At 38.9% G+C, this 25,709-nt stretch overlaps 1 protein-coding gene across 1 annotated transcript in view; it reads right to left on the bottom strand.

Annotated features, from left to right (window-relative positions):
- Positions 1 to 2,491: 2,491 nt before the first annotated feature.
- The window catches only part of COL25A1 (collagen type XXV alpha 1 chain), a 441,616-nt gene continuing 418,398 nt past the window's right edge, over positions 2,492 to 25,709 (bottom strand). Inside the window, exons 26-33 of the mRNA XM_047799010.1 lie at positions 25,165 to 25,227; positions 24,490 to 24,540; positions 21,696 to 21,722; positions 18,131 to 18,211; positions 14,758 to 14,793; positions 12,870 to 12,923; positions 5,264 to 5,317; positions 2,492 to 2,826 (exon numbers count right to left, since the gene is read on the bottom strand). Of these exons, the coding sequence (XP_047654966.1) occupies positions 2,755 to 2,826; positions 5,264 to 5,317; positions 12,870 to 12,923; positions 14,758 to 14,793; positions 18,131 to 18,211; positions 21,696 to 21,722; positions 24,490 to 24,540; positions 25,165 to 25,227 (438 nt within the window). The 3' untranslated portion in view covers positions 2,492 to 2,754. The remainder of the gene's footprint in view (positions 2,827 to 5,263; positions 5,318 to 12,869; positions 12,924 to 14,757; positions 14,794 to 18,130; positions 18,212 to 21,695; positions 21,723 to 24,489; positions 24,541 to 25,164; positions 25,228 to 25,709) is intronic.

Genomic DNA, 25,709 nt, shown 5'->3' with positions numbered 1-25,709 from the left:
GCCAAAAAGATTGAATCAGAAGGCTCGGAATCAAAACCACTTGGGTTTTTCTAATACGGGGGAAAGAGAAATTCTGTGTGGTTTAGTTGATCATGATCAAAAGCAAAGACCTGAGGAGAAGCCAGGGTGAAATGAGAGTAGGTGTGATAGGAAGATGGGAGGAGCTTTTGCAAGTGAAGTGAAGGCTCCCTCGCTCCCCTCCTGCAAGATGAATCAACGCTCTTCCTCAGCAAACAGCTTCAGTGCCGTGACATAAAATTGATTTAAACTTGTTTGGGAGGCAGTGGACTCTTCTTCACATAGATGTGACTGACACCAGGTGTGCTGGGTATTATTAATTTAGGACTCAATTCATTTTTCATTGGTTAATCAACTCAGATTAATCACTCAAAGCAAAGTGTCATATGAATGTCGACTGTAACAGGCTGAGGGAATTGTTTTTTGGTAATATTATAGTGAACCTCGTGCTCTATGGAAACAGACACTATTATAGAAAGAATAATGTGTGATGTTCTTATTAATCAGCATGGTTTTGTAACAGTTAGTAATTCCCTGTCTTATCTGTCTTTGTGGGTATGAACACATAAGGGCTCTTGCTAATTTTTATCTCATGTCAAAGAATAACATACATGAAGTATTCACATTTGGGGCAAAATTTCCTAAATATAAAATTCTAATCATGGAATCTGAAACATGGAGATATTTTTAAAAAATACATAATAATGTATTTTAACATTATTCTGAGGATTAAATTTGTAGCTTCAGGTTTTCCTAAGTTATAATACCAGTAATTTCTTCTTTGTTTAAAAGATCATTAAAATGAATATCTTCATAATGGTGACACTTTAGGTCAAAAGTTTGCATGTACAATTTCTCTCAAAACGTTTGTTTAACAGTTAGAATTTACAATTCAGAATAAAAGAACTTTTCTTTTATGTCTCAGTGTCCCTGTCTGTGAAATGGGGACAATAACAGCACCAATCTCAGGGAGTTGTTACAAGGATTAAAAGACTTATATGTAAAGCTCTTGGAAAAATACATAATAAGCATTCCATAAATGTGATGATACTGATGATGATAATGCTGGTGCTTTTATATAACCACTCACACGAACTTTCCTAGCAAGGGGAAGCCAGAGTAATGCTCAAGGCTTAATACCTCTTTTTGGCCAATTCTCACTTGGCCTTGCTTTTCAACAGCTATGAGCTTCAGTGTTAAAGAGAATTTATAGGGTTTTGAAAATAGTGTGTTGGAGTTTCCATCGTGGCTCAGCAGTAATGAATCTGACTAGTATCCATGAAGATGTGGGTTTGATCCCTGGCCTCGCTCAGCAGGTTAAGGATGTGGTGTTGCCGTGAGCTGTGGTGTAGGTTGCAAATGTGGCTTGGATCCCAAGTTGCTATGGCTGTAGTGTAGGTTGGCAGCTGCAGCTCCAATTCAACCCTAGCCTGGAAACTTCGATATGCCGTGGGTGCAGCCCTAAAAAAGACAAAAAAAAAAAAGACAAAAAAAAAGAAAATTTAGTGTGTTAAGGAGAGAAGGACATAAATTAATCTGAAAAATAGAATCAGGTTAAATTTGAACAGTATCCATCAAATAAATGCACAAAGAAGTAAAAATAAAAAATTTTTTGAGTTGAGAAAGTACAGTTTCAGCCACTTTAAGATTTTCATTATTCTATTGAGGTGCTGAGTTTTTTTTTTTTTTCCTTCTTTGGTTGGGTCCAATATAGAAAAATTATTCTTCAAAGACCCAAGCTAAGGGGAGAGGAAAGGAAAAAGTAGTTTAAAAAAGTCAAAATTTTGCTTCCAGACATAAAACCATTTTGCATGATTTTGCCTCATATATCCTCTGGAGCTGATGGTCTTGAGATAGAACCTAAATACCAATCTCATAAAACACAGCAATATCTTCATTTAAAAATATCTACAGGATTTCCTGTTGTGGCTCAGAGGTAGCGAACCAGACTAGTATCCATGAGAACATGGGTTCAATCCCTGGCCTTGCACAGTGGGTTAAGGATCCGGCATTGCCATGAACTGTGTAGTGCAGGTTGAAGATGAGGCTCAGATCTGGCATTGCTGAGGCTGTGGTGTAGGCTGGCAGCTACAGCTCTTCTTGGACCCCTAGCCTGGGAGCTTCCATATGCGATGGGTGTGGCCCTAAAATGACAAAACAAAAACAAAAACAAAAAATCAACCCCCCCCCCAAAACCCCAAATCTACAACATCTGAAACAACAAGCTCTGGTCCCTTTGTAACAGACACAGGGGTTTATCTGTCTCACTGCTTGTCTTCTATTTTGCAATTAAAAAAATCAAGATACACAACACATCTTCTGTCTCTACTGGGGATATTGTGAAGAGAAATGAGATGCTGGATTTACAGGGTTAGGTAAGCTCTGCCAGAAGACCGCTGCAGATCTGTGCTATTTAATTTTACTTTAATGTAATGAATGCCTCTTCCTGACCATTTTCAAAAACCCCTGGAAACTTCATGTTTCAACTAATTGGTGTCAGGTGGTCCAAAGATTGTAGGCTGGCTATCTGGGGATTGTAGATTTTTTTTTTTTCTATTCGGACAGTGCCGTTATTTCCTGCAGTGCAGCCTTCTCTATTCCTCTGTGAAGACCTGATTGTTCAGAACCGACATCAATGTTTTTTGGGGCACAGGATGGAGAAAGATTAGATGTATGAAAGAATCTCATAGGTTGAAGAGCCAAGCAGACAGAAGCAGAAAATCAAACAGGCACATGCTAGGATGGAGACGTCACCTTTTCCCCCTTTTCTCCCAGATCACCCTTCTCTCCTCGTGGACCAGGAAAACCCTACAGGATAAAAAGCAGGCCAAAAAGATCTATTGGTGTAACTCTAGTAAAATCACATTAAAAATAAGATTTCATGTTTCTGAATGCAAATATAAAGAAACATGGCATGCCCCCCACATTTCAAAACTTAGTTGGTAGAGCAGCACTTTGAAATAAGTTTTCTAACATCTCAAGTATCATACACGATAGGTTTCTTGCTTTCTCTACTAAGAAATGTGTAGTGGAGCAAATATCAGGGTCCTAGTTTGAATCCTGGCAAGTTCTCTGATCTGAGTGGCTGCAGGCAAATCACTTACCTCAGCATTTTAGTCCTTTGACCGTAAAATGAGGTTAATATCTACCACACAATTGCTGGCGTGGGTGTTAAATGCAGTGATATACATAAAGTAGCAGAATGATGTCTGCACACAGCAGGTGACCAGTAAACAAGAGCTACAACCATTTTTGCTATGGCTATTATTCATATAATACAGCATAAGCAGTAATCATTTTAATAGGGATTGGCTTTTGACATTCTCCATTTTTATAGAGTTATGTTACCATAAGATATATAGGGGCATTATGCTAAAAAGAAAAATATTACATAACAGCTTTGAGAATAAACATAATATACCATTCCCTAAAGGTAGCACGTGAAAGATATTTCAATTTTATGAATATTTTTAAATAAATGGTAAGACTGCTAATGTTTTCTAACTTGGGAAAGTATTTTGAAGTGCCCCTATCAAATGCCAGTCATTAATTTTATACTGGGTAATTACAGTTTTTGCTTTTATGCCTCTCTCATGCAGACACTAGTGATGTATTTCATATTGCCCTCTATATGCATAGCAATATATGCTGTATGCATAAACCATGTGCACAGAAAAAAAAATTAGATGTTTTCGTGCTATTATTGATGATGGAGACCATCAGCATCTATTATAATGGGAAGATGTTTGTTGTATGAATTACTTACATCAAGACCAGGCTCTCCATCTTTCCCCTGCCAAAGAACCATAGTAACTACATTAGTGTTCCTAAGTTTCATGAATAGGTTATTGTTCTATTTAAGGCTGCCTGGACATGCAACACTAGAATTAGAACAACTGCTTCAGAAATGTGAAAAAAAGATCTCTACTGATTAGTAATAAAAATTTCTTTCACTAAGTCAAGTGAAGTGAATGTTAATGTTGCAGTTAAGGGTCATGAAAATGTTTTATTATATATCGGGTTAAATAGTCTGATATTTTGCTGAAGTTTAATGCTTGGTATGCAAGCTATCAACCTAGGAGTAAGTCAAAAGCAAAAATACTGTTTAGTTGATTTAAGAACACCAGCACTAATAAAATATGCAAACCAATGCTACTTTAGTTCGACAACTTAATAGTTAGCTCATAAATGGGTAAAGAATGTGAAAACCGTTTATTGTTAAATACAGTTTTAGTTTGGCTAGATGTGCACCTTGTTCATGAATATCGAGGGAGTGAAGATCACAATTTAAAAACGCTTTGCAAATGAATGATCCTCTGTTATAAAAGGAGTACAAGACTGTTCTGCAAAGATGATAAATTCATTCCCATGGTTCAGATAATCAGGACAATGACCAGGGACACACAATCAAACCACCCAAAGTGACTGTGAAGTTGCTTTGATCCCATCAATGAGATTTTGAGATCTGTTTCCAAATCGGTACCTCTTTTAGCACTCAAGTAATCATGATTTAAGTTCTTTCAGTTCATAAAAACTAGAAAGTACAAGGTATGTGGAGGGTACATAGGGGTTAAATACCTTGAGACAGTATATGTCTATTGTAGTCCTACCCAATGCCACTGAATCATTTCTAATTATCCCAAAGATAATGTTCTGAAGCAAACCTGAGGCCTCCATTGGAAGTGGGTGTCATTGAAAATTTTCAGAAGACAGAAACATTCTCTGTTCTGAAGATCACTTGTCATTACAGCAATTTAGAAAGGTCAGAAATATCAAAGTCATTGTAAACATCAATTTGAGAAATAGCTTCTATTAGCAAGAGGCATTTTAGTAAGTAATCTATAAGGACAAATCGAGTCTGAGGAGAGCTGTTTTAAATAAAGCTTCCACACCCACTTCGGGTTTAGTGACTTTCCAAGGAAGGGCCAATTATGGCCCAGGGAAGGCTTAGCAGCTTAGCTGAGAGTTAACATCCTGCTTTCAGGTTGGCGCTGACCATCCCATGGACAACTTCATCTGGACAATCTTCAGTCTTGTGAAGTGTGGGTGTGACTGACTGCATGTGGTTGTGAGAATATGACACGAATATGACCTGCTCTGAAGTGCACGGTTACACTGGTGTTGCAGAGAATTAGTGGGTTGTTCTTTGCTCCTCGAACAGGATTAGTCTCCCCATGAGGGTAGGGTTAACCGCGTTAGGGACAGGCCAGCTACACCGAAGGGGGTAAATATCGAGAGAACTCACGGGCAGACCGTAAGGCCCTCGGGGTCCTGGTTCTCCTATAGCTCCTTTTTCACCCTGGAATAAAAGGCGAAAGTTCAAATCATCCTCCAACACCTGTATTCATGCACTGGCCCTAATGGCGTGTGTCTAAAGCCTCTACTAGAAATATCATTCTATCAAAACTCCAAATATTCAGACTCTCCCAGGGTCTCTGCCGATGATAGAGCAAAAGAAATCCACATTAACATATTTTACAGAATGACCTTAGAAAGAGGGACCATATGGGAGACTGCTGCCACCCAGCTTTGCAAAAGGACTTGCATATCTAGGATCCTGTGATTGGGTTCTTTTGACATTAATGCGAAACGTTTATTTGTCACTATTTTTTTTTTTTAATTTTTAGGGCCCCACCCGTGGCATATGGAGGTTCCCAAACTAGGGGTTGAATGGGAGTTGTAGCCACTGGCCAACACCACAGCCATAGCAACGCCAGATCCAAGTGGCCTCTGCAACCTACACCACAGCTCATGGCAAGCCGGAACCTTAACCCACTGATGGAGGCTAGGGATCAAACCTGTGTCCTCATGGACACTAGTCAGATTTGCTTCTTCTGAGCCACGATGGGAACTCCTATTTGTTATTGATTAAGTTACTATTTTTTCAAAAATGTAAGAATAAAATGCTCCCTCCCAGCCTACCCCCCAGTATCTCCTCTTCAGCAAGCTCTTTCCTCCTTGAATTCCCCACGCCTTAACTGAACTGTATTTTAATTTCACAGAGGCCTCACACACCAGGCAGCATACCCCTGTTATAACTTGTATATTCTCTGCTGAGTCCCTCACGAGAAAATGCACACGAGGGTGCCAGGGGCCCTGGCTCTGTTCCCTACAGCATTCTGTTCCATACAGTTTATAATAGTGTCTGACACACCAGTAAATATTGTGGAATTAACCAATCAAGTCAGATCAATACAATAATGTACATTTTGCTTTCTTTCTGGAAAGAAAAAAAAAGGGGGGGTTTATGAACTTTTATGCCTTCTACTCAATGCTTGATAAGGCAGGAATTTATTCCTTCCTCATTCTCTCTCCATGTACCTATTTAAGTAGAATAGCTTGCCCTGGCCTAAACAATAATTTTGAATGGTTATAAAAAATAAGTGCAATTGGAGGTGGTCCCAGGAATATGAAATAACTGTGATTAAAAAAAAGAGAGATGTTCTGCATTTTGAGTATGTTTGAGTATGTTTTCTTCTGTCTCCAAAATGAAATTGTCAGTATTTAGCATGAAAACTTCAGGAGTACTGATGACATTTATGTGAGGAGCCAAAGAGAAAAATGCTACTTTCTTTCATCACACCCCTAAAGAAGTTTAAAGGTTAGTAAACCTTTTTCCTGGGTAAAATGTCAAGTCTACCAGGTAACTGAATACGCAGACCCAAGTATTATGCTGTGTTTCTCTATAGTCCAAATTCCCATGTGAGGAAATTTCAAGTCACTGTTCACAGTCTTCTCTAATCTAAACTTAGGGGTTGTTGGTACCCTAAGTGTCACTTAGAGGCATGTATACTATAGGGAGATAACTGGGAGTAAATATGATAAAAGCTGGTTGAACTTTATCTCATTATTGCTTTACGTTTATTGCTGAAAGAGCAGGAATTATACTCAGCAAAATGACCAGGCTTTGAAATGAAACAGATTTAAATTTGAATTCTACTTCTGGCACTTACTGTGTGACCTTGGATAACTTTTTTAACCTTTCTGTGCCTGTGTTTCACTGGCTATAATATAATAATAATACATATTCTGTAATAGTTTGAAGATTAAATGCGATAAAATATGAAATTTTATGTTGCCAAGTAATATGCTCATAAATAGTACCTATCATTATTATCGTACAGTTAGAGGTCTTTTTTAGGGCTGTACCCATGGCATATGGAGGTTCCCAGGCTAGGGGTCTAATCGGAGTTGTAGCTGCCTGCCTACACCACAGCCACAGCAATGTGGGATCCAAGCTGCATCTGCGACCTAGACCATAGTTCACGGCAATGCCGGATCCTTAACCCACTGAGTGAGGCCAGGAATCGAACCCGAAACCTCATGATTCCTAGTTGGATTCGTTTCCATTGTGCCACAGCAGGAACTCATATAGAGGTCTTGTTTCTAATGAAAAGGACTTGGTAACCTGAAGAGCACTAATTCAAAATAAATTTCTTTCAGTTTGATGCAAATCAAAACTACTATGAGGTACCATCTCACACCAGTCAGAATGACCATGATTAATAAATCCACAAAACAAATGCTGGAGAGGGTGTGGAGAAAAGGGAGCCCTCCTGCACTGTTGGTGGGAATGTAAATTGGTACAACCACTATGGAAAACAGTATGGAGGTACCTCAGAAAACTAGATATAGAACTACCATATAACCCAGCAATCCTACTCTTGGGCATATATCTAGATGAAACTTTCCTTGAAAAAGACACATGTACCTGTATGTTCATTGCAGCACTATTCACAATAGCCAAGACATGGAAACAACCTAAATATCCACTGACCAATGAATGGATTAAGAAGATGTGGTATATATACACAATGGAGTACTACTCAGCCATAAAAAAGAACAAAATGATGCCATTTACAGCAACATGACTGGAACTAGAGACTCATACTAAGTGAAGTAAGTTAGAAAGAGAAAGGCAAATGTCATACGACATCACTTATATCTGGAATCTAATATATGGTACAAATGAACCTTTCCACAGAAAAGAAAATCATGGACTTGGAGAGCAGACCTGTGGTTGCCAAGGGGGAGGGGGAGGGAGTGAGATGGCCTGGGAATCTGAGGTTAATAAATGCAAACTATTGCCTTTGGAATGGACAAGCAATGAGATCCTGCTATATAGCACTGGGAACTCTGTCTAGTCATTTATGATGGAGCATGATGATGTGAGAAAAAGGAATGGATATATGTATGTGTGACTGGGTCACTTTGCTATACAGTAGAAAATTGACAGAACACTGTAAACCAGCTATAATGGAAAAAAAATAAAAATCATAAAATAAAAAAATAAATTTAGGGAGTTCCCGTCGTGGCGCAGTGGTTAACTGACTAGGAACCATGAGGTTGCGGGTTCGGTCCCTGCCCTTGCTCAGTGGGTTGACGATCCAGCGTTGCCGTGAGCTGTGGTGTAGGTTGCAGACGCGGCTCGGATCCCGCGTTGCTGTGGCTCTGGCGTAGGCCGGTGGCTACAGCTCCGATTCGACCCCTAGCCTGGGAACCTCCATATGCCACGGGAGCGGCCCAAGAAATAGCAACAACAACAACAAAAAGACAAAAAAGACAAAAAAAAAATAAATTTAGTTTGATCTAGCAGTGTTATTTACAATTTTTAAAATGGTGGTGGTGGTGATGGTGTGGGTGTGTGTGTGTGTGTGTGTGTGTATGGTGGGAGGAGGGGGGTTTAGGTAGGTTCATGTAACCTGGAGTTGGTCTAATTTGTAAAAACTCAGCAGATTAGAGTAGGTCTACTTTGAAAAAATCTCCACAGGGAGTTCCCTCGTGGTGCAGTGGGTTAACAATCTGGCATTGTCATTGCAATGGCTCTGGTTGCTGCTGCAGTGTGGGTTTGACTCCCGGCCCAGGAACATTTGCATGCTGTGGGTGCACACCCCCACACACACACAAAAAAAGAAGAAACATCACAGATTATTTTGATTTACCTACTCCCTTCTTCCTCCTCTGACTTGAGTACTTCAGCTTTATTTTGTTTTTAAAATGAATATACCCTGGCTTATTTGAATTAAGCTGTCACTAAAATATTTGTCTGTGGAACTCCTCTTAGAGAATTGCCCATCATAAATAATTTCTTTAAGCTGATAAGGACAATTCCATCTCACTCTTCAGTGATGGCTTCAGAAGTGGATATATGACTCAATTTGGGTCATATGTCCCAATTCTGGGTTGGGGGAAGTCACTGGGAAGCACTGGGGAAGCTTTCCTCACGGCCAAGGAGGATGCAGGAGAAGATGGTCCCTATGTTTGTTCTCTACTGATGTCTCTCCAGAGCAGAGGTTTGGAACCACTGTGACATTTTGCTTGTTGCCATAAGACAAAGCCAGCTTGTGGAAAGGGCACAGAAGCAAAGCCTAGAGTTCCTCCTTTGAATATTTTGTCAGACAAAACAATAAATTTCTTTATGGTTTAAGCCATTTTGAGTTGGGCTTCTGTTACTTAGAGCCAAAAGCATCCTAATGGTCTCAGCTTGAAAACTTTTTCTTTTTTAAAGCTGTGCCTGCGGCATATGGTGGTTCCTAGGCTAGGGGTCCAGTTGGAGCTACAGCTGCTGGCCTACACCACAGCTCACAGCAATGCCAGATCCTTAAGCCACTGAGTGAGGCCAGGGATCAAACTTTTGTCCTCATGGATACTAGACAGATTTGTTCCCGCTGAGCCAGTACAGGAACTCCCAGCTTGAAAACTTTTAAAATTTTTTTTTTATTTTTAAAACTTTTTAGTTGTTATTTCCCCAATACATTTTTTTTTTCTACTGTACAGCATGGTGACCCAGTTACACATACAGGTACACATTCTATTTTCACACATTACCCTGCTCCATCATAAGTGACTAGACAGAGTTCCCAGTGCTACACAGCAGGATCTCATTGCTTGTCCATTCCAAAGGCAATAGTTTGCATCTATTAACCCCAAGCTCCCCATCCACCCTACTCCCCCTTGGCAACCACAAGTCTATTTTCCAAGTCCATGATTTTTCCATCTGTGGAAAGGTTCATTTGTACCATATATTAGATTCCAGATATAAGTGATGTCGTATGACATTTGCCTTTCTCTTTCTAACTTACTTCACTTAGTATGAGTCTCTAGTTCCAGTCATGTTGCTGTAAATGGCATCATTTTGTTCTTTTTTTATGGCTGAGTAGTACTCCATTGTGTATATATACCACATCTTCTTAATCCATTCATTGGTCAATGGATATTTAGGTTGTTTCCATGTCTTGGCTATTGTGAATAGTGCTGCAATGAACATACAGGTACATGTGTCTTTTTCAAGGAAAGTTTCATCTAGATATATGCCCAAGAGTAGGATTGCTGGGTTATATGGTAGTTCTATGTAAAGATTTCTAAGGTACCCCAGCTTGAAAACTTTAGGAATGAAATATTAACACAGGGCTTTGAAAGGGCAGCTTCTTTTCCTGCATTAATTAATTCCAAAGAAGTTTTGATCCTCTCAAATTTAATACACCCTACGGAGTTCCAAAGCAGTTACAAAGCCAAAATGAAGAGATCAGCTGAAGTCAGGAACCATGAGGTGCTCTGAAGGCCTGAATATTAATGCTGTCAGTCATGTATTTGACAATTCTTGAATAATATTACCTGTCAAATACCTAGTCTCATTTCATGAAGGCTTTTTAATCTGCATGTCTACACTGAGGAATTATTCTAGAATATCACCCTCCCTTTTGATTTCTGCCTCTTTAAAATATGAAACTTTTTCAAGAGAGTCCAGATGGCACCCCAATCAATTAACTTTGAGAATCCCACTCCAGTTTAGCACTTAGGGTGAGGGGCACTTGGAAAGTACTGATATATGATCTAGCTAAGATAGCTAACATGCTGAGTAAATATAAGTGTAACACTTTACACTGCACACCATTTGGTTTAAAGTATGCCTTTAAATTCTTAGCCATTTCACTTGCTCTCCTGGTGAATTCTAGCCCAGCATTGCGACTTGATACTCTTGTGACACTGTGGAGCTCTCGGAAGTAGCAGCTGATTTACCAAACGGTAAACCCTCTTGAGCCCCAGGACCTTCTGCCAAAAGACTACTTGAGATCTGCTGTTCCATTTTTAGTCCATGTACTGGGTTTCTTGATACAATGCTTAAATGCTTCGGCAGCATGAGGCTCTTGGCTTTTAAATATTTTTAATTAAGATGATCTTGGTAAGTTGGTTTGATCTTAGAAATAAGACAGCTGCAGATTCAGATGATGTATTCCTTTAGGACTCACCTCATTCTGAAAGGATTCTTGGATAAAGCTCGCCTTTCTCACCACTGAATGCATAGCCCGTCCTATTTGTGTTCACTTTGGCCTCCTTATTTGTTATTTCTTGCAGATATATTTTTCCCCCCTCTGCAATTAGATTGTAAAAATTTTTTTTTCTTTTGTCTTTTTAGGGCTGCACCCGTGGCACATGGAGGTTCCCAGGCTAGGGGTATAATTGGAGCTGTAGCCGCCAGCCTACACCAGAGTCACAGCAACGCGGGATCCGAGCTGCATCTGTGAGCTACACCACAGCTCACGGCAATGCCAGATCCTTAACCAAATGAGCAAGGCCAGGGATTGAACCTGCAACCTCATGGTTCCTAGTTGGATTCATTTCCGCCGTGCCCTGTCGGGAACTTGTAAACTCTTCTAGATAGGGACAATAGCTGCTTCTTTGACTGGACTGAGTAAATATATACAGTGTATTAATGAAAGGCTAAAGGATGATGAATCAATTATTACTATTCAATTCACTGGAGCAATTAGCAAAAGAGACTTCATAAATGGGAGGAGTGCTTCTATCTCACACTAGGAGTGCACCATGTTTTGTATATTGTAATGTGGTAAATATTTACTGAATAATTGAATTCACTTTATAGGACATGGAATTATGGGGTTGGGATGTATGCCAATGAAATCACCATGTGGCCCTCTTTTTTTTTTAAAAGCAAATTATCCTGCAATGATGAAACTCTTTAGTTTTAAAAGACCACAAACTTACACCATGAATCACCCCAACATTTTGAAGCTGTCACCATTAAGATGCTTTCTTTGCATCCTCTCCTAGATGGTGGGGAGATTGATGACACAATTCCACTCAGGCACACACAAAAACCTTCTAAGTTTTCCAAGGTGAGGAAAAGAAAAAGTGGGAGAAAAACAAAGAAAGAGGGAGAAAAGTTCCAGACAGATGACCAGCTGCCGATGCTGTAGTACATTTTTTTGTGTCAGATATTTATCTTCTACCTTGAATGTCTCCCCCCCCTCTCCCCCAAAGATATGGAAACATGGCTTAGCAATAGAGAGGTTAGTGAGAGGTTTTTGTTTTATAATGCACTGAAATTATTTCCTTATGGTTAAAGAAAGACAGGTTCTTCTTTTGCTTAAGAAAAAGGGGTATGTGTAACTGTGCAGAGAATACTTAGTTTTTGTAATTTTCTTTAAAAAATAACTTATTCTGAATGAATACAGTAGCTTTATATAAAAGATTATCAATGAGGATATGTAGTTCTGGAAATTTTAGCCCCACTGATTTCAACTTTCTGGATTAAGCCAAATGAAAATATCTTCTTTATGGGTTACGAAAGAATAATATTCTTCTGTGCTATATATTTTACCTATGAAAGTCTATGAATTGCTTTTTTTTAAGTTAAGGCACCCATATTCTATTTTAATACACTGTTGTTCTCTCAGTGTGAACAAAAGTTAAGATGGTATCTATTTCTTTTACTATTAGATAGCCCTTTATTTCTTCTGGGAAATGAACAGTTCAGATTAAGCAATAGGCAAAAGCCACACTCTGTGTTTTCTTTAGGTCACAGCTTAATAACCTCAAGAGTGACTTACTCTTTCTCCTTTGGGACCTGCAGGGCCATGGGGTCCCATAGGGCCATCGGTACCCTAAAAAAGATAAAAATAATATGAGAGCTATCCCAAGGGCTGTAATAAAAGCAGTTATAATTTATCTTGGACTCTTCCTGGGTAAATGATGCCTTAGAATGTCAGTAAGACAACACATCTCCTTTCAAACAGCTTTCGGCTTGATTCTTTCAGGCCAGTGGTTTTCAAGAAACTCATGCAAAAGGGATGAATTGTATAACCGCATATCTCAATGAAAGGCATAAGCACAAAAGTGTATATCATATCTAATTATATTTTTTTTCTCCCGGACTGAAAGAAACATCTTCGCTTTGCCCTCAAAAATCTTAAGAAGAAAAATGTCACTGTTCTTGCTTCACACCGCCTCTTCTTCACATCCATTCTCGGTCCCCCACAGTTAGCCCCGCTCCTCTTGGCCACAAACACTCTCAAGTCTTGTTTTCATCAGTTTAAGAGGCTCGAACAGTTACACAAGTAAGAAGAAAAATTAAATAAATGAGAACACTGTTTAACTGTTTAAACTTTCTTCAACTCTGTTGGAAGCAGCGGGTGGCTTAGAAGGAAGAAATTATTCTTATAGGTTCTGTCGCAGTGGCTCAAGGCACTGGGCTCACAAGGCACAAACCAGGGAGCTGGACCATTTAATTTAATGGCATAATTGCCTCTGGCCTCCTGGTTCAGGATTAGGATTTCTGTGGAAGACGAGGTAATTCTTGAATGGATATAGGAACACTGAGGTCCAATGAAAATAATTACTGCCTGAAACAGGGCTCCAGAATTGAAGAGCTTGGAATTCCCTTTGAGTCTTAAAAATATAGCAAGGACTTCAAATATATTTGCTCATTTTCAGGAAGACTATGCTTAGATTCACAATGAATTTATTATGATACTTGCAAACACAGTAGCTATTCCAGCACACTTTTTACTTTATTTATTTATTTTTTTGCTTTTTAGGGCTGCCCCTGCGGCATACAGAGGTTCCCAGGTTGGGTTCGAATTGGAGCTGTAGCTGCTGACCTATGCCACAGCCACAGCAATGCTGGATCTTTAACCCACTGAGCGAGGCCGGGGATCAAACCCGCATCCTGATGGATGCCAGTCAGGTTCGTTAACTGCTGAGCCGTGATGGGAACTTCGGCACACTTTATAAAGCAGCATTCCTATGGCTGTTTTACAATTCTTGTTTATTCTCTTAGGGCTTTATGGTGTGAAATAATTCAGGGTTTTAAACTCCTTCTGATATTGGTGAGTTATCACCATCAGTCTGATCTTTTTCTTAACTGCCTGAACTCAAAGTTCATCTTCAGAAGACTTCAAATTTTGAGTACCCGAAGCTGACATTTAAGAAATGGATCTGTTAAGGGCCATAGAAAAGAGACAAAATGACAGAAGACAGACAAGTCCTTTTGATGAACAGAGATTTGAAAGTTAGTTCCAAGAAAGAAGTTACATTTCTAACACGGACATAAATATAAAAGGAAAAGCAAATTAAAATAAATTCACATTATTTTGATTCCTTCAGAGGGCCTCTCCCATGGAATTGCAGGTCATGTCCTTTGGTCATGGAGAAATCTGTCTGGGGTTCTAAGTGAAGCCCACTAGATTGGTCATTCTTCCCTCTTCACAGGTTATCTGGACTTGAACCCAGGCTTCAGAAAGATGTTCTACAGCTTAGGCTGTACATCAGAGGTGCAATCCATGCTGTGTCTCCCTTTCCCTTTTCTGCCACTATCTTTGTCCACCTTCTCCTTCCTCTCCAGTCCTACGTCCCCCTCATCATTTGATGACAGTCTGTCCTGAAGCACAAAATTCACAGCCACAAAACATGTTGGAGCAAGATGAGGTGCTGACTCACCCGGGATCCTGGCTTTCCGTCTAAGCCAGATGCTCCCTGTGTGATTTGGTTGGTAGCAGGGTTGGTGGGTATAACACGAATGACAAGAACAGAGATTAGTATGAGGTATCCATGAACAAATGTAACACTTCAAACAACATAATACAGTCACAGGGTTCTGGGATGAATATCACATTGCTACAAATTGTTAGTTAAAAAAAAAAAAAAACGAAACAAAACACGCGACAATATACACCCCACAGATGATGGCATTTTAATTACATTTCCATTCCACAAATTCTTATTTAGAAATCAAGTTAATGAGGTTTATAAAGTGGGCTTTAAAATAGTTCCCAGTAATGGTCTGGGTTGCTAATTCCCATATGAAATTCATTTTCTAAAGACTGTGCTATTCACAGTACATTTTTTTAGGGTTTGAAGAAAAAATAACGGCCAATCTCCTAGGAAAAGGCTCATTATAATAATCAATCAATGTTAGAATTTCAGAGGAGAAGAAAAGAGCTCTAGTTTTACTTAATTTATGAATAACAAATGCGGAATTTTAACATGTCAGCCTGACTCTATAGATGTTAGACAAACAATGCTCATTGTTTTCTGGTTGTTCTTACTGTGTTCACATTAGTCACCACTAGAGGGATATCGAGGAACAGGAAAAAGCCAGAAAAATTTCCTGCATCTAAACAAAAAATAGTTTTCCTAAACAAAATTGTTCCTCAATTCACTTCAAATGATCAAGCATTCAAGTCTGACTGGGAAATACTTTAAAAATCTAATGTTCTCAGGCAATGCATGTTTTTCTTTACCTTCAACTCTAGGCTACACATAACATATGATCAAAAGATGACATTTTTCAATGCTTGTTTCAAGAATAAGCACAAATACTTTCTTAATATGGCTTTTGTGTCCCCAAACTCAAATGATTATTTATAGTCCTTTAAAAAAATGTTGATTGGATCAAGAAGTATTTAAGAAAGACAATGCTCTAGTTCTATAAATTTTCTTGGCAAAGTTGCAGAACTATTTCCCCATTTTATGCTTCAGATGTAGTTAATAATACAAATGGAAGAAAAAAATCTATTCCAGCTGCAAACTCAACCAATGTTGGTATACTGTGTATTTGGGGGGATACTTTTAGTTTTTTATTTTACAATTCCGTCTATAAAATCCTATTAGGAGCCAGATTATAACTGTAAAATACATCTTTAGTTAGCAATGATTAAAATTTGGGGAAAACGTGTGTTTTTTTGTCTGTTTGCTTAAGGTTAGTATATGTAGAGCTTTTGGCTAAATGTTGCATAAAAATGATCATTAGTGCTAAGTTTGAAATTAGGGCAGACTTTAAAAAAGAAATAAGATTGAGTTTTTTTTTTTTTTTTTTTTTAGGGTCACACCCATGGCATATGGAGGTTCCCATGCTAGAGATCGAATTGGAGCCATAACCGCTGGCCTATGCCACAGCCACAGCAACACCGGGTATGAGCTGCATCTGTGACCTACACCACAGCTCATGGCAATGCTGGATCCTTAACCCATTGAGCAAGGCCAGGGATCGAACCTGTGTCCTCATGGATTCATTTCCGCTGAGCCATGATGGGCACTCCCACTGAGGGTAAAATAAAATAGAAATCCAAACTTTCTTTTGCTTTTTTGATACTTTCTTCAGAGTCATCATTATTATAACATTTAAAAATAAATATGGGGATGACAAAATTTTTGCAAAGATAATATTATATTTACTTGGAAGGTAAATTAATGATTCACATATGTTATAGAGGGTTTATGCCTGTGACAGGATCTCATTGGTGTGATTCAATGTATACTCTAATATAAGGCTTATATCATTCATTCAAAAAATGAATACATATTAAGCCTGATCAATGTAAGGCATTGGCTATCAAGTACTTTGGTACTTAGAGTATAGGAGCCATGGGTAAAATAAAATAAGTGGTCACCAATTTTTTTGCCAATAAAATATGTATATAACCTATTTTGATAATGTAATCCATAATGTCCTTTATTGACTTTTATCTGCATTCACTGAATAGACAGCATATTAAAAGCTTGAAACTAAAACTCATACTTAATAATCATTTAAAAAATATCTTTTTAGTTGTGGAAAGAAGACTGGCATAAAGTATGTGAAGAGTAAAAACTTCCTTTTCTTTCTCTTTTTTTAATTTTTTATTACTCAATGAATTTATTACATTTATAGTTGTAGAATGATCATCACAGTCCAATTTTATAGGATTTCCATCACACCACCCCAGCGCATCCTCCCATCCCCTGAACTGTCTCCTTTGGAAACCATGAGTTTTTCAAAGTCTGTGAGTCAGTATCTGTTCTGCAAAGAAGTTCACTGTGTCCTTTTTCAGATTCCACATGTCAGTGAAAGCATCTGATGTTGGTGCCTCATACAATAAAATATGTATATAACCTATTTTAATAATGTAATCCATAATGTCCTTTATTGCCTTTTATCTGCATTCACTGAATAGACAGCATATTAAAAGCTTGAAACTAAAACTCATACTTAATAATCATTTAAAAAATATCTTTTTAGTTGTTGTGGAAAGAAGACTGGCATAAAGTATGTGAAGAGTAGAAATCTCCATTTCACTAAAAATAAAAATCTCTAAACAATGGCAGAAACTTCTTCCATACTACCTTTTTTTTTTTTTTTTTGGCTGTACCTGTGGTATGCAGAGATTCCCAGGCTAGGGATTGAATTCATACCACAGCAGTGACTTGAGCCACAATAGTGACAATGCCATATCCTTAACCCATGAAGCCTTCAGGGAACTCGCATCTTATCCATTATTGCCACAAGAACCCCAAAAGAGAGCACTTCCAACACAAACAACATACGATATTTGGACCACGGTATGACTGATTAATGCAAGGAGCCTCAGGACTGACCTCATGCCTTCAACAATGGCCAGTTGCACACCTGCCACCAAAGGTGGCTATGGTTTTTGGTATCAAAGTAGAAAAACAAAAATTGCGGGAGGATTTTACACTACACTAAGTTATAAAAACATTTCAGAGAAATTATCAAAAAATCAGCACAATACTTTTTTTTTTAAAAGGAGAGGTAGTAGAAGAAGAATGGTCAGCCTTAGAAGAGGAAGATTGGCATGTATGGAATTGAACAACAGAACACTTATGACACCGTTTGTTACGGGGTCTTCCTTTGACACGAGCAGACATCAGGGAAAACAAAACATGGGCTGAGCTCTGCTCGAATACATTATGTTTTCCAGTTACAGAAATCTCAACTATAAAAGAGTCACCAAGTAAACTAGAGAGAGTTGTTGCTTAGGTAGAAAGAAAAAGTCTGAGATTTGCACTGAAATGGAAAGTTTTCTTTACTTACTGGAAGACCAAGGGGTCCTCTGTCACCCTTTTGACCTGGTTCACCCTTCAATCCTTTAACACCATTTAACCCTGGTTCACCCTAAATGCAAAAGCAAATGCCAGTTTTGGTTGCTATCATGGGTGTTTCAACTGCGAGAGAAGAGAGCCAGTCTCTGAAATGGTTGCAGATTCCAGTTTTAGCTAACAGCAGAGTCAGGCTAGTATGTCTTGTATCAGTTCAAAATTAATTGTAAGAAATTAACAAATTAACAAACTGAAGGTAACAATTAAGTGATCTTCTAAGAAGCAAAACTGAGAAAGTGTGCTCCTTGCAATCCAAGTGTATATGGCTGAGCTTCTGATTTTTCAGTTTTATCTCAAGGAAATTAGTGTTATGCTACATGGTTCTGGCCAAGCAAATCAAAGACATTCAGAGTGGAGGATGCTGAAGGAGGTTCAGAAGAAAGACCCACTCTGCTGGAATGGAAAACTGGAAAATGCAGGAAAGTGTTATATATGGATATTTTAAGCCTTTAAGCATTTTGCCCAGGGGAATGAACTAGAAAATTAGCAGCTGATGTTTGAAGTAATGCCATCGAGTGAATCCTCATTCACTGACATTGCCAAGTCAGGGTCCCAGGTGGATTAATCAATAGAACACACAAACACACAACAAATAGTCAATCCAAGAAGAGAAAGTGGACATCATAGATCTCAAATGTAGTTGACTGTCTGTCTGCCCAATGTTAGAATAAAGGAGGTTTGAATTTAACTTAAGGTCATATTACCAAAGCCATGATAAATGATAAATTGTCTTGACTCTGATATTTAAAAACCTAAGAATACAAGACCTTATTTTCTATTATCAGCAGCATATTAGAAATAGAGTTCTGTTCACTCCTTAACTTCTAAGTACAGGTATTAATTTCGTCAAGAAAATCTTGAAAGACTTATGAAAATAAGATGATTTCAGACTCAAATACCTGATAGAGCCTTCCACAGTGGGGGCGCGACTGGGGAGAGATTATTCGTATATGGCAGCGAGGATCGTGAATCTGGCCAGAATTCCCCCCATTTGTCTGATGGTGAAAATTAGTGTGAAGCTTGTGAAAGAGTCCTGTGGCATTAGCACAGGAATGGCGATTTTTGCTTTGTTTTGTTTTTTTGGCCTCACCCCATGGCACGTGGAAGTTCCTGGGCCAGGGATTGAACTTGCACCTTGGCAGTGAGTGACCCAAGCCACTGCAGTGACAATGCTGGATCCTTAACTCACTGGGCCACAGACGAATTCCAGGAATGGGGATTTTTGATAAGCCTCCCAGGTGATTCTTCTCATCAGGAAGTTCTGGGAAAGAGTGAGCTAGACTCATCCATGGAACTATGCTATATATTGGAACTTTCAAAGGGGTCATAAAATAATAAACACATAGCACAATCTAGTGGATTTTGATGATCTTCTCAAGAATGGGAAGTTTGCAATGCTGCCACTACAGGAAATCCAAATGTACTATGGTTAGTAAGGTATGATGCTGGGGATGTCACAGAGCTAGAGTCAATGTGAGATTAAGGCCAAGGCTCGTTAGTCAACTTCAGTTAACTGGCTTCAATTTGAGATTCATAGCTTTGCATGCATGTGAACTTTCATTTAGCAAGTAATCGTGAGATGTTGAGTAGGCTGGGGATCCTTGGTAGGCTATGAAATTTGGTGAAGAATCATGCATTGATGGGAGTGGGCATTAACTGAGAAGATGAGTTTATAAACAGTCAAATTTTGTGGCAAAAATCTCAAATTTCAACTCTAGACCTAAATGCCAGTCCCAGATCTGTCATTTATTTACTAGTGTAATTAAGGGCAAATAACCTAAACCTCTGGCTTATAGTTTATCATCTATAAAGTCAAGGAACTGGCACAAAGGTAATCTAGGAAGCTTTTTCACCTTTGTAATTCTCTGAAATCTATGATTTAAGTTACAACTGAAGTTAAGTATAGGAAAAATAAATCATTGCCTTGTAGATATTAAAAAGACCTTGGCTATCTATAAATTTAATGACGCTGGGATAACTGGATCACTCATAGAGTTAAAAACACAATCTTGGTGGCTTTGGACTGAGTCATTAAGATTAATCTGGTCTTTTGCGGCACCTTAAAATCCAAAGAGAAGTCAAGGGAGGGAAATACCCTTTATTCCAGAGTGGGAAAGATGCCCAAGGAGGTTAGATAACTACCAAGACCATAGAGCTAGAAGACAAGCTCTCTCTTTTGGTCCCCATGACAATGCTCTTACCCGAAACTGTGATCCCTGCTACTAAGATCCTGGTCCTACCAGAAAGTGAGGTATTCTAAGAGGAATAAAGAGGGGTGAACTCTTTCCTTTCTTGGGCAAGTTACTTGCTTCACCTTGAAAAGGAAACAAAGGTTTCTGGAGTCAGATAGCATCTCTGCCACCACCAGTGCTGGGCAAGCCAGAGCGAGTCCTCAAAGGAGGGGGGACTACCTCTAGGCTCTCGGATTCTTAGTGCCAACCTTGCATTTATGGGTTCTCCACCCCTCACCACTTAAATGAACTCGCTACTGAGGAGCTCTCAAGAGTCCTGGAACTTTTCTCAAGCAGCCTTAAGGACCAGCTAAATCTCTCTGTTTAGGAACAAAGCCTCAAAACAAAGGAAATCAATAACTGGCACTCATTGGGTGTTTATCAACAGATACACCAGACATTTTGCTAAGTGTTCTACAACCATAACTTATTAAAGCATCACATCACTCTGAGGTAAGTTACCTAGTTGAGTAAATGAAGGATTAGAGAGGGTGAATAACTTGCCCAAGGCGACACAGCCTGTCAGCGGCCAAGCTAGGATGAGAACATAGTTCCTGGTCACATGTGCTCCCTGAAAGAAGAGCTCATCTTTCAGGGCTTATTTTAATCCTCTAAGATGTTCTCCTTCTCAGTCTACACAGAGGCAAAGAACACATCTTTATCCATCTTCACAACACAAGCTGCACTAATCCTGACAAGGAAGGGCTAGTCTCCACTGTTCTGTTGTTAATCCAGAGTACGAATTAGGTGTATGTGACATAATCTTCTCCTCAGTATAGCACACTTGTGGAACAGCCCACCTCATTCTAGACTAGTGAACTCTAGGAGAGCACAAAATTGAGATGCTGGATAATCAAAGCATTTAGACACAATACTGCTATATGACAAGCAAGAAGTATCAATTCATAACCTCTGAATATACAACTAAAGATCCCATATTGAGAAAGAGCAGCTGGACTGGTCAGAGAATCTCATCAGATTCACTTCTAAACGGTTGATTTTGAGTATGTTATGATTAGTAATTTAAGAAACTTCCATATTGACAAAGAAAAAGGCAAAATGAGGACTAATTCGTCTCCAGGTGATATCACTTAAATTTGATTTAAGTCATTCGTTGTTGTGAGATTTAAACATCTGGATACTTAAAGGCTTAAAGTTTATCGACATTACTTGACAAATAAATAAGACAGGACAGACATGCTTCCATCATGCTTCTCCATGATTAACAAGGAAACAGAAATCAAATAATCAAGGGATTTGCTGTATTACCTTCGGTCCAGGAAGTCCATGGGGTCCCTGAAAATGAAAAAATGCAGCCTTTAATTAAGAAATGACTGCCTATTTCCCAGCAGAAGTGACTATTACATAAAGTGACAAAAGAGATGTAAAACAAGAATCATGTTTATTTGAGCTGTAGCTAGAGGTAGGCCAGTGGATGTTAATACCTAGCGAAATTCCTTCTAGCTATGGATTGCTCCATAATAGGAAATTCATTAATAGCAATCCTTTCTGCTAAATAGTTGTGAGATGGAAGGGAGGAATCTGCCAGGGTTACATGGAAGAAAAAAGAAAACAGAAAAAAAAAGTGTTTGGGAACCCTCACTACTTCTAATTCTCAAATCTTTATTTAAAAAAAAAATCTAGATGGGGAGTTCCCGTTGTGGTGCAGTGGAAAGGAATCCGACTAGGAACCATGAGGTTGAGGGTTCGATCCCTGGCCTCGCTCAGTGGGTTAAGGATCCGGCGTTGCTGTGAGCTGTGGTGTAGGTTGCCGATGCGGCTCGGATCTGGCGTTGCTGTGGCTCTGGTGTAGGCTGGCGGCAACAGCTCTGATTAAAACCCTAGCCTGGGAACCTCCATATGCCACAGGTGTGGCCCTAAAAAGACAAGACGGAAAAAAAAAATCTAGATGGAATACGTGAGGTACATTACAAGTTGAGATGAAATAGAGGGTAGGTCTTAAAAGACATAAATTTGCCAAAGAAAAGTCCCAGAATTTAAGCAGCAGCGAAGAGGAGACCTTTCTCATTACTAACTCCTCTAGACCCAAGATTTTGAGAAATCTAAAGGAGGAAGAAATTGAGGAGGTGACAGTCAAGTTTAGAACCATGTTGCATCATTTCTTCAATTTAAAGGCTAAGAAAAGGTTAGTCCAAAAATGCTAAGCATTATTTAGAACTTATTTATTTTTACAAAGATGAATAATTCAAGGCTCTTATAATTGTTTACCAATAGAAGGAAGTGACATTACATTCATGAACCAAAGCCTTTTCTCTGTATTTTGTGGAAAAACTAAATATAGAGACTAATTAGCCAACCTAAATTACCTAAAGGTTACTGTGGATTGCTTGAAACCTCAAAACTTCTCAAGTCATTTAAATCATCTACTTGGATACAAGAATATTTAAATACTCATCAGCAAAAATCATACAACGGTAGGAAAAAAATTTTTTTAATCAAGCATAGGTATTTGTTACATATGTCTGCACTAGAATCCTATTTACTCTTCAGATAAGTTGCGGATAAACATTTTCAGGGAATGGCCATTTTATCAAGCATTCTTACTTCATTTTAGAAATTTTTTTTTTAAATTCCTTTAAGTAATTTCATGATATGAATAGATACAGCATTTTTTTTTTGTCGTCTTTTTTTTGCCATTTCTTGGGCCACTCTCACGGCATATGGAGGTTCCCAGTCTAGGGGTCTAATTGGAGCTACAGTTGCTGGTCTATACCACAGCCAGAGTAATGCCAGATCCAAGCCGCATTGGCAACCTACACCACAGCTCACGGCAACGCCGGATCCTTAACTCACTGAGCAATGCCAGGGAACGAACCTGCAACCTCATGGTTCCTAGTCAGATTCGTTAACCACTGTGCCACGATGGGAACTCCGATACAGCATTTTAAAATTTAATCTTCAAACTTAAAGTGGACGGAGAATAAAAAAGCCTAAAGTATGCCATCTGCTGAATTCCTAAGGAGCTGTTTAAAGAAAATAAGATTGTTTTGTGGTATGAACTACAAATGGCAGTTAGTAAGGAGCAGATGATTGGGTCTATGGACCGGATCATTTCAATGATGCTCTTTCTTAGAGCACAATAGGAAGAGTGACCCACAGTTTATTTAATCTCTGTGGTTGAAGACGTGGTATTTTGAGATACCTTTGAGATGAATGTGACCTTAGAGGCTGCCTGACTTGTTTCCCTCTCGTCCCAGTCAAAAGCACTTGAAGCATTCTGCCTCCTAGCTCAACACAACTGTCATTAGGTAGACATGTGGGGGAATGTCTCACTGAACATAAGTTCCATGAGGATATGGTCATCGTCTCCACTGGTCATTGAGGGATACTTGTGGTCAACACTGTATTTACTAAAGTCCGCAAAAGTGAAAAGAAAAAGATCTAACGATATGTATCATCTGTGGAAGTGAGCTTTAAGCTTTAATTTTTATTATAATTTTACAAGTTTGTTTGTTTTTTGTCTTTTAAGGGCCACACCTTATGCGGCATGGAGGTTCCCAGGCTAGCTGAAGTGGCTGGCCTACACCACAGCTCATGGCAATGCCAGATCCTTAACCCACTGAGCAAGGCCAGAGATTGAACCTGCATCCTCATCGATGCTAGTCGGTTCGTTAACTGCCGAGCCACGACGGGAGCTTCCTATAGGTGTTCCTATACATTTCATTAAAGAGACTCCATCCTCAAAGTTGGTTAGTAACATTCATTAATGGCTACATTTATTTACCTTGTTATGCTATTAATGGCCTAGGACAGTGATTGGTTAAGATGATTTTCAAATATTCATACCATAAAGGTAGAATAAAGCTTACCAAATCTATTTCTTCAACTTTCCTATCACAAAACTACCCTGTCTCTTTCCAAAAGATGTGTTTAGGAGAGTGAAAGACAACACCGAAATCCAAAAAGTGCCTTCTGCTTTCTGTCCACTCCACAGGAAAGCAGTACAAAATACAAGCTGGATGTTTGGAGGAGTGTGCTCACGTTTCCTCTGGTAGCATGTTCTTAAATAAATGATTACATTTTGGAGAGAAGAGAGACTTACCATAGGGCCTGGTGGGCCATGGGGACCCGGTGGGCCTGGTGGGCCTATGATCTGCACGTCCGAAAAATAAACACGTATTTGGTTACTTCATTTAGATAAGGCAGTTAGGCTTGAATTTCATGCTGGAGTTCTGCTAAGGCCATTAATGGTTGTAGGGGAAGACGGATATTGGAAGAAGCGATGCGTTTGATTCTCTAGAAATTCCTTCTTAAGAAGAAAAAAACTTAAAAAAATACAGTCATACTACCACAGCCAAAATAAATCAAAAGCACATTAAAAGAAAAGGAAGCAACTGATTACCAAGAAATGCTGTAATGCTACGACCACTGTTAAACTCTCAAATATTTTACTAAGCAACAATAGGGCTCTGGAGAGAAAAAGAACGTAGGTTCTATAGTCACAAAACTCTATCCACAAACATCGTGGGAAAACCATTGATTTTCTCCTCAGGATTAGACAGTCCTTTGAAAAATTGCTTCTCATGGAGACCTCTGAGACACTTTTGTCTCTCGCTGCACAAGGCTGAACAGATAATTCTTCTACATTTTGACAGACCAAGAGGTTCATGGTCTTTTTACATCTGATAAGCCATCTGGCATGGGTTGAAGTAGGCTAATAATAGGCCCATTGCAGAGTTTTTTGGGGACCATGGAAGTTCAGCCACCACAGACTTACGGAAGGACCCTGAGGACCTGGCAATCCGGAGTCTCCTTTTTCTCCTTTCATTCCATTGGCGCCCTACAAACAACCAGTAAGAGCAGAGCTGGTCAAGTTACTTTCAAAGTGTAAGAAACAGCTGAATTTTCTCCCCAAATCCATCATCCTTTTGACATTTTTATAATATCGTGCACATGATATGTAAGCGAAGGATTTATCCCCTTGCATTTTAGCCTGAAACAGCAAGCTTCCTCAAATCCCTAGGATTGTGGGTGATATGTGAAATAAATTATAAAGTAAATAAAAATCAAGTTCTGCTTGATTGGTTAAACTTGTACATTGCTAAAGAGATCTGATTTATAAATGCTGTATTTTTAGTGGTGCACACTTTAAATACCAAAGGTTAGTCCTTTAGCTTAGTTTTCACTGATATTTGTTGATATATTTCCTTGTTTTTAAAAAATTAAAAAGCTCTAGGGCAGTGAAATTTGCTAAAATTTTTTCCTATCATTTCCCACATTTTCTTCTCCAAATTCTCAGTAAAAATTATGGGGGAAAACCAT

The sequence above is a fragment of the Phacochoerus africanus genome, chromosome 10 (assembly GCF_016906955.1).
Source record: "Phacochoerus africanus isolate WHEZ1 chromosome 10, ROS_Pafr_v1, whole genome shotgun sequence".
Lineage (NCBI taxonomy): Eukaryota > Metazoa > Chordata > Mammalia > Artiodactyla > Suidae > Phacochoerus > Phacochoerus africanus.
This window is presented reverse-complemented; position numbering and strand designations above follow the sequence as displayed.